The 9971-nt window shown below is 38.8% G+C and overlaps 1 protein-coding gene across 1 annotated transcript; it reads left to right on the forward strand.

The window, feature by feature from the left end:
• The first annotated feature begins 1841 nt into the window (after positions 1-1841).
• taf1a (TATA box binding protein (TBP)-associated factor, RNA polymerase I, A) lies at positions 1842-9925 on the forward strand. Its single transcript, XM_078274347.1, is given in 12 exon segments — positions 1842-2098; positions 2629-2792; positions 2794-2833; positions 3278-3441; positions 3730-3843; positions 3939-4137; positions 4399-4520; positions 4834-4992; positions 5198-5264; positions 5552-5675; positions 5808-5962; positions 6827-9925. Coding segments are annotated over 12 exon segments (1431 nt in total). The 5' UTR covers positions 1842-2022; the 3' UTR covers positions 6874-9925.
• The last annotated feature ends 46 nt before the right edge of the window (positions 9926-9971 follow it).

Consider the following 9971-nt stretch of genomic DNA (forward strand, 5'->3'; position numbering starts at 1 on the left):
TAAATAAAGAAAATAAGATACTAGGGGTCTTTTTAGTCCAGTAGGGAATGTAAGTCCAACAAATAAGAGTCTCTTGGCGTTTTCCTTTGTCATGTATTGTAGAGATGTAGCAAAAAGCTTAAGCTCGTTCTTCCAACCGTTGATGTGGGTTTTTGACCTTTAAAGCACCCATATTATGCTCATTTTCAGGTTCATAATTGTATTTTAAGGTTATACCAGAATAGGTTTACATGGTTTAATTTTCAAAAAACACGATCGATTTTGAAGAGCTTACCCGGAGACTGAAGGCAGGATACATTCAGAAACCGTATCTCACTCAAAACAGCATGGATGGATTTTTTTCAAAGTTTGTATGTGTGTGGAAGCACCAGAGACACAAAAGAACACCCCAAATCCCAGAAAAAGTGTTTTGTTTTCATAATATGGGCACTTTAAATACTTGCACCTATGAATAAAATGTTTACAATGCTCAATCAAGTTATTTATAAAAAATTCTAGATTCTTATCCTTTAAAAATACTCCAGCTTTAATTGACATTTCGTTTAATGGGTGTAGCAGTACACCTTTAGATTGTAGCCAGCATTGAAAAGACAGCCACAAGTCATTAATCGGTTCACACTGAAAGAAAATATGTTCAACCGTCTCAATATCACTCTCACAGAAAACACAGGAGTTACTTTCCCAACTCAATTTTACATATAGGAAGTGATTCGATGGATAAATATAATTTAATATTTTAAATGTCACTTCTTTGGCTTTTGGTGAGAGAGGATAGGATAAGGATAGTTTCCTAATCTTTCATGCCTCTTCACCACTATAGTCTCGGAGAATATATTTTCTTTTTAGTTGAAAGGGATAATAAGATAACAAACTTGTTAGTGAACTGTTTGCTGTTCAAACTGACACCATCAACACAAAGAGGCATCATCTTTGACATAACATTTGCATGAACCAAAAGTTGTTGAGTCATTGATTTAAAGGGAATTGGAATGGCTTTTATCACTTTAGTGTATTCTCTAAACGAACAATGAAGACTACATTTGTCACAGAATTCTGTATGGCTTAAAAATTCACCAGATCCATCTATTAATTGAGACACAGTCCAAATTCCTTTTTCATTAAGGGAATGTTAGGTTGGTAGAAGAAAGACAAAAAACAAAAAGCAAGCGAAGAAGAAGCTCTTTGCTACGCCTTTTCCGGCCACAGTAGCCAATACGCGTGTAGCTTTTCTCTCCACTTCCTCAGCTACTTGTACTGTTGGGTGGATAGTTACAACATGTGGAAGTCACATTAATTGACAATACAAGACACCGCATCATATTAATTTATCAAAAATAACAACAGAGATTCAAACTCTGAATAAGTAACATTACTGTGCTTTGGATTTGAATGCACCGATGCAGGTTAGCTTAGTTGTTAATTTAGCATTGGCACGTTGTTTACCTTCAGAAACATGGGAACGGAATGGTAACGCTACTGCTCATCAGGTAGGGACTGAGCCAGCTTTGTTTTACAAGAGAATAAGCTTGCCTCTTCTGACTAAAGAGAGCTCACCTTTATATACTTATTTACTTTGTTAGTGGTGATGTTTATTAAAAACGATGCTGACGAGAAAGCTAAACAGCTAGGTGATTTAGCCTCAAATTACATAACATATATTCTCATACAACTGTAGAATAAAGTTATGCCGCGTTCTATTTACCTCGGAACTCGGATTTTCCGAGGTCAAAGTCGGAAACACGCCCCCTGACCTCAGATTTACGAGCTCGGAACTCGGACAACCTCGCAGTAGCCCGAGTTCAAAATCCAACATGGCTGCCCCCTGTATCAAAAGTTGTGAAAAGCTGCAGTAACATAAAGTTATAAGCACTTCTGTCTTATTTGTGTCACTAAATCAGTCGTTCACACAGGCATGTTCAACTTCTATCTGTGGACATGTTACGCTGTTGGCATGCACAAGAAACGGCGTAATGCGTTGTTATCAACTGGTATTGCTAACAATAGCTAACCGGGCTAGAGCTAATGAAAACAATGAAAATCCGACTTTTGGAACGCGTTCAACTCGGGTATGACGTCATTCCTAGCTCCGGCTTCCGAGGTAAATAGAACGCGGCATTAAGTTAAGTCTAAAAGATCAAATAACAATACTAGCACTGGTGTATTAGTGTTCATCTGTAATGACTAACGTTACCTGTCTACTATCACACCTTAATTACATAGCAGTTAGCTCCAGAGCTGAAACGATTAGTTGATAGACAGGAAATTAATCAACAGCAATTTTATAATCCTATAATTGTTTAAATCATTAAGCAAAAATGCCAATGCATGGTCCAGCTTTTTGCATGTGAGACATTGCTGCTTTTACATGTCTTACATTATAATAAAAATAAATACATTTGGGATTTAGATTGTTGGTCAGGCCAAAAAAAAAAGCAATTTGATATTGTGATAGCCATTTTTCAGTTTTCTGATGTTTTGTAGGACAAACAGTGCATTGGGGAATCCAGAAAATAATCAGAAGATTAATCAATAGTTACAATAATCATTTAGACATGACTTATGACACTAAGCAATCTTTATGTCTTGTAAGGAAGTTGCTTGCTCACACAATTTTTTGTCTCCCTCCAGGTGGACGTCATACACTGAGCGTCAGCGCAAGAGATAAAAGGCAGCTGTCATATTTGAGTTTAACTGCTGTGCTGATTATGGATGATTTGCAAAGAGAGCTGGTGCCTCTTGAAGACTTGGATGATGACAGCGATTCCTCGGATGGCAACTCTTCAAAAGGATCGAAAAAAGTCAAAGCTCCCTCTGGTTAATCCCATGTGTGCAGGTGAGTTGTTATGTTTCCAATATAGACTCCAATAGACCTACACTAATATATCTTCCGGTTTGATATATCGGCCAATATTAACTTTTTGCAGATGTATCGGGGTATATGCTGACTGATAAAAAACAGAAACGTTTAAGATAAGTTGTATAAGATGTCTCATTACATAAATTGTTACCAGAAACTGAAAAATCTTCCACAATGTAGTGCAATTAAGTTACAATTTGTAGAATCTTTATGGAAAATGTTTCTGTTATGTGTTGATGTAAAACAATTACAATTGGTTAATGTGTCATTATGTCCACTCTCGAATATAAATATTGGTATAAACCTCTAAAATCCAGTAACTGACTGTCGAGCTGTGGAACCTTGATAATGTTTATGACGCATACATGCATGTCATCAAATAATAACTGTTTTTTTTTGTTTTTGTTTTTTTATCTTAAGAGACTCCAAAGGAAACTGGGTTTCACCAGAGTACCAGAGTCTGTCTGGAGCAGATCAGAGAAGCCCTGCTGCATCACAGATGGCAAGAGGCAGCAGAATATATGGCATGTTACCCACAAATGTTAGAAGACCCAACCAATGGCACAGGTCAGCCGTATAAGGAGGTAGGTTTGGTTTTATCCGCATTAGTATGTTTTTGTGTCATGCAGACAGTGCCCAGCCAAGGACATACATTACAACACATAATTCTAAAGTACAGCATGAACAGACAACAATTTGACTCCTCTCCCTAGTTTCCACAACAGCCCAGTTTCTAAAAACACAACTTCATTCTTTTACAGTCATCCAAACAAAATTGGCAAAGAGTGCAAACATTTAAACAGTGTATTCATAAATAAATTATCAGTTATCGTTCTTGATATTGACATTTTTTTTTGCAATTTCCACCCCAGCTTATTTGGAGAATCAGCACCGAGATCCTTCACCATCACCCCAACTCAAAGATGGAGGACTATAACAACATCTATGAACGAATGAAACACTCAGGAGTTAGACATTACCTAATGGTATGTTAGCTGGTTGACCTGACTACACAGTGCACAGTTGTTGTTTTTTTAACATTACTGAAAGACATTTGAGACTTGTTCCTCTGCGTGTATAGATCTGTCTGGAACATTCATTCCACCTGCTGCTTAATGGTCACATCGAAGATGCAAAGCGTCAGCTGTCTGTCGCTGAAAGTTGGAGGCATGGGAAGGAGTCAGCAGCTCAGTACCAGAGGATTAAACTGATCCACGCCTACAGGAGTTTACTGGATTATATCATCTGGTGTGACAAAAAGTTCACACACTCCAATACTGGTAAGGTGATAAGTTTAACGCATCTATTATTTACTGGTCTCAGTTATGCAGACATGCTGCAAGCTCTTGTGTGATGTCACACTGCCACCTACAGGTCAGAGCCAGTAACTACTCAGGTAGAAAAAGGAGCTAAAGAGGTGATTACGTTGTAGGAGGGAAACCTATTTGTGTGTACAATCTTTCCAACGAATACCATCTGGTGCAATTTTCATGTTTTAAAAATGTCTTTATTGTTTGCGTAAACTGTTCCTACTGTTTCAGAGTATCCCGACTCTGGTGACAACCAAGACATGCACAACTACTTCAGACAGGCCTCTGTGAATCTGAAGGAGATTTTGAAAAATCCTGGCATCTGGGATCCCTTCATACTGAGTTACGTTGAGGTAAGAACTTATTCCCAACATCCCAATGTAACTTCAGAAATATATATTTTAATATCACACGATGAAACAGAATGAATCGGCAACAATCTTAATAATCGATTAATAGTTTGTCATTTTTTGAAGCAAAAATGTCAAAACTTCACAGTCCTTGAGTAGACCTACTATGCATTTTTTGATACCATCAGTCTGCTTCATGCTCTTGATTTAAGAAATAAACTTTTGTCTTGTTCTTGTCAGGTTTACTATCGTTCAATTTCAGGCCCAGTTCAAGTGAAATGTCCCTACTTCTTGTGTAACGGTTTTATTTTGGCAGATGCTGGAGTTCTATGAAGATCACGAGGAGGCTTTGAAAGTCCTTAATGATTACGCATATGACAGCACTTTTCCACCCAATCCCAACGCACATGTCTACCTGTACCAGTACTTAAAGAGGCACGATACTTCGGAGAGGAAACTGATGAAAGTATTGAAGGTATAACTGTATGTTTAAAGCACTGTATTTATACTGATTTATACTGATATTATAAAGAGATATATGAAACTGTAATGATCCCTGTGAAACAGTGTACAAGTTACGATATTAACTTAGCTAAACTAGAACTTGTTAGATTTACAGTTCAGCACACAGAAATACAGTGTCTAATGCATCCTCATAACTTTACTTCCCTATGCTGTAGATCCTCCATGTCCTAGTCCCAAGCCATGAGTTGATGTTGGAGTACAGCTCCCTCCTGCTTCAGTCAGGTAAAAGCAGATTTGATCTTAAATTAAATGTCTGACCATTATACACAGAATTAAAATGGAATCAAATTCATGAGAAGAAAAGTTGAATTTAAGTTATTTTTTACCAAAGTGATGCCTAACTGGAAACATTATGAAGCTTATTGTTTTGATATAAGATATAGGGTTTTGGAAAAGATGTCTTAATTTGACTAGTTTTTAATTAAAACATGTTCCCCTTTGTTATAGCCATGTCTCCGAATGATGATTTCTCTGTTTTCCGTAATATCCATTATTGATTTGTTTTCTAGAGAAAAGAAGTGACATCCAGAAAGCTTTAGGAGTCGTTTTGGAAATGTTGGACTTTCCCTGCTGGAGGAGCAACCTGGACGCGTGGGAGCGTTTGAAGTCCATTATTCAAAAACTACAGTTACAGTATGTATCAAAGTGTTCAGAAAATTGGAAGCTCTATTTTTGATTGAACTTTACAGAGAGTGCAGGTTACTTTCTATACGTTACTTATTGTTGCTGAAGCTAGCTGTTCTGTATATTTCTGTCTCAAAACAGAGAAGACTGGAAGGATATTGTCTCTGGACAAATGGCTGCAAGAAAAGACTGGTGGCCTGCGCTGCACTTCACAAGCTTCCACGCCAGTAAAGATTCTGAGGAGAACCCAGAGCTCATGGAAGTGAAGGCACCACTGACAAAAATCCTTTGCCCGGGTAAGTAGGCGCACATGTGCATAAGCTGTCTTCTGGAAGTATTGTTAACTTGTTAACTTTAACTTGTTGTTAGTGTTAACATTTCTGTAGACGTTATGTCAATCCTGAATGTTACCTGTAATTATAGAGGCAAAGACTTTCAGACACAACGTTGGAGTTTGTGCTAACAGTATTTATTTTCAATGTTTGAGTCTGAGATCTGATCACAGTTATAGACCGAGACACCTGTTAATGAAGCACATGGACCTCAATATCCTGTTAAAGCCTCAATTTATAGTACAGGACTTATGACGGTGGTGACTGCTAGTGGTAGAATCAAAAAAGGCCCTGTAGCAGACATCAGTGCATCTGAATCATTTGAAAGCCCTATACATCACTTACATATTCCACACACAGGAGTTTTGATGTAACAGTAATCTTTTTTTTAACAAGATGTAAAATTAGCTTTTTAAGCCCTAACTTTTGGCAGGAAACTTGACTTTGCATTTTGAGATAGAAGTTGGCATTTAATGGTTTAAGGAAACCCTGAAGTTACGTGTAAAAAGAACACTCCATGTTTCTCATGTGCACTGGGAACTATTTTAAATGACAAGATGTTCTTAGCAAATACTTTACCAATGACATGTGGTTCATTATCTATAAAGAAGTTGGTGATTTAATCAGCTTGTCCTTAAGAGAAAACAGGAATGCCTTGGTTTGGGAAAATATGGATTTGTTAGTGATGTAGTGAGATCTGTAACCGGGGCTAATAGCAGCATCCGTTCTCTGTAGCACCACTGTGGGCACTCAGTTAGTCTAAAAACAGTTGCATTCAAAATAAAAATTACTGCAGATCTTTATGTATCAATGTCTTTCTTCTTACAGACCTAATGCTCAAGTACACAGCCTCACAGGTAACCAGCGGAGAGTGAAGTTGAGAGAAGAACTCAAAGAGAAAATCAAATTGTGTCTTCGCGATTCACAATCAAGAACAGAGCTGTGATGCTGTCGGGCTAAACAACTGAAAACACCCGGCAAAAGCGTCCTGATGAAGAGCACGTTTTTTTTTTTTTTACATGAAGTTTATTTTGACAACATTTCTTTTGTGTGAAAAAAAATATATTTTTAAAAGGTTCACTGACAAAAATGAACCTCCATATTTTCTTGTTCCTTCGGACCCTATCTTATACCCGGCGCAGCGCAAAGCCCGACGCAAGTGTCTTTGCTAGTTTAAGACCGACGCAGTTGTCAATTTCTCGCCCAGCGCCCATGTCGTATAAATAGCAAATGCACCTGCACCCATCTGTGCGCCCATGGGCGTGCTGGTCTTACAGGGAGGTGTGGTCAGGTGCATTCTTGATGTATCGCTATTTTGAGGCAGCGGAAAGTGATTGCGCCATTGACCAACAAAACCCTGGTCTAAAGTCAATAACGCAGCACTTCATTGTTATTTTAAAAGCGCATCAGGAAAATGGGCGCGCACACTGTGCTTGTTACACACAGGGATGCGCAGCTGCACACAAACATGCAAAAGATTAAAAACAAAAATATTACAATGTGAAATAGCATTATGGAGTTTTGGTGGAATAGTGCTTGTGCCATATATGATCTGCTCGCGCACTTTCACTTAACGCACGAGCAGATCAGTTTCTTCTCCTGAAAATCTCTCCTTCCTGCTTAGCAAATCCGCCATCATAATAGCAATGCGCCAAGGTACAAACGCGCCTGGCTTTTAAAGGGAATGGGAGATGACACTCTGATTGGTTTATGGCATGTTACGCCCAAAACACACCTATGAATTAATAAAGACACTAAGTACAACCCTTTTGAACCATGCGCACGCCGTTTAACTAGCAAAAGTGGATTCATACACGCCCTAAACGCACCTTAGATCGTTAAAATAGGGCCCGTTTGTGTTAGGTAATCATGCCTACAGTTTGTTTTTTTCCATTATCAAGGCACAGGCTACATTGCCCACTATGTGGAGCTCTTGTTCTATACTTCTGCAGTGAGTATCTGGAGGGTATGAACATCTAATTTTGGCAGAGTGTAGCTCTGAATGTCAGTTCTCATGTTGGTTTCTGTAAACATTTTAATGGAAGCAGAGTCTCATTCTGACCTGAGCTGACCTATGACTGCTGTACAGTACAGAAGGGCTTTAAGGTCACAAGTGTGTGTGCACCACACACAGCCTGAGGGATTTTCTCTGTCAAGTCTATCCAGTCAATTGTCATGTGGGAACATAGCTTTCAGTAACAACACAGCATACGTTTAAGTAAGTGGGACAGACCATTGACAGGTGGTTTCTGGTTAATAGCGTCAGAATGAGTCCTTATCCCTTCAATGTGAGACATGCCTTCAGTAAAAGATCATAATTGACTTGTGGTTAGCTTGTATATGTGCTTGTATTTTGCACACACGCAGTATATGCAGCGCTGTCAATTTTGATTTTCACAAAGAGGCTTGTATATTTTGAAGCCATCTATGTATAAAAAAAAAGGAGATTTTTGTATGGTTTTGATGACAAGATCCTGGCCTTCAAACGTTGAGCTTACTCTCCTTTAGACTGGATCATGAAATAAAGTCTTGCATTCAGCAGCAGGCCAATTTAATAAGCCAAAGTGTTTGTAATGATTCTGTTTCGGCTTGCCACAATGTTGGCCATGCAGCAACTCAGTGAGCTGTACTGCATGTGTTATGTGTGTGTTGCTTTGCAGTCATTACATAAACCAAAGCACTTGCCATACCATAGGAGCAGCTGCAGAAGGAATCTGGGAATACATAACACACGTTTCAAAACTCATGGAGCAGTAAAGAGGATGGAGGTCAGAGCTGGTCACTGCTTTGGATTGTGTCCTGGTTGTGACCTTTTTAAAGATTGTTTTCCCCCGGGGCTTTGAATTTTTTAATCATCTACACAGATGCTCACAGTTGAGGCAATCATTGCACTGTTCTTTGTCATGGAGCAGCTCCGTTGGGGGTTTAGTTTCTTCCTCAAGGGTACCTTGACAGTTTGGAGCAAATGTTTTGTACAGAGATTCAAAGTGGAGACTACTTTGTCTCTCTGTCTCTGTCTCTGGAACTATTGTATTCTTACCCACTCAAAGGTGCCTACACAAAGGAGCTTCTGCAGGGAGCAATTGTAGTTTGCTGTTCTTCACCATCTCACCTCTTCCATCACTAGAGGTTTTAAGTTTGAATTACACACTTCTTGTCATCTTTTCACACTCAAATCTGTCTTTGTCTGAGCAACAAAAAGTGTCCCTATTGCAACCATCGGCTTATTGTTGCATCCTGAGGCAGCAGCAGGAGTCTGGGGCAGGGTGACCTGCATGGCTGCTAACTAGTCTGCAGCGTGTACTTGGTTAAGACACTGAGGTCATAGAGAGCAATATGGATCAAATCCTCAGTTGAAGTTTATGTAATTTTATGTCGTGATATATTGATACAAGTCAAGATATAGTACATTTTCTGAAAAAAATCAATTAAGAATTTAGTTTGTGGAAAAAAATAACCAGACAGGAAAGTCTGTTTTTAATTTGTACCTGAAGAATCAAGGTGCTTAATTACATTTATATTTGATGTAACCTTTATTTATCCTGTTCACACTTGTTTTTACTGCAACAGTTTGGGAGATGGCAGATGGAGGGAGTGATACACATCCACTGGTGCTACTGGCCACTAAACTTGGTCAGTCTAAGAGGAAAGGTTATGATTTATGTTCATCTGGTTATGCACCCCAAGGATGTTGGGACATACTGTACTGTAAAATCTATCAGGAAAAAAAGAAAATTCTTTCTCCTTGGGCTCATCTGACGACTCTAACAGGCCCTTTATACCTCCTCTAGCTCAGGGAGAAATTTACTGACGTCTTCGGCCTAACCCCACTGTGAACTGACAGGCATAATAATTGTTGTGTAATTAATCACCAGGTTGCAGACTGAATCTATTTTCTGCCGAGAAAAAATAAACTACTCAAATCATGTCGGGAGAGATGTTTTAATTTTATGCCTGGCGTAGAGAAGTCCCT

Source organism: Sander vitreus, chromosome 18 (assembly GCF_031162955.1).
Source record: "Sander vitreus isolate 19-12246 chromosome 18, sanVit1, whole genome shotgun sequence".
Classification (NCBI taxonomy): Eukaryota; Metazoa; Chordata; class Actinopteri; order Perciformes; family Percidae; genus Sander; species Sander vitreus.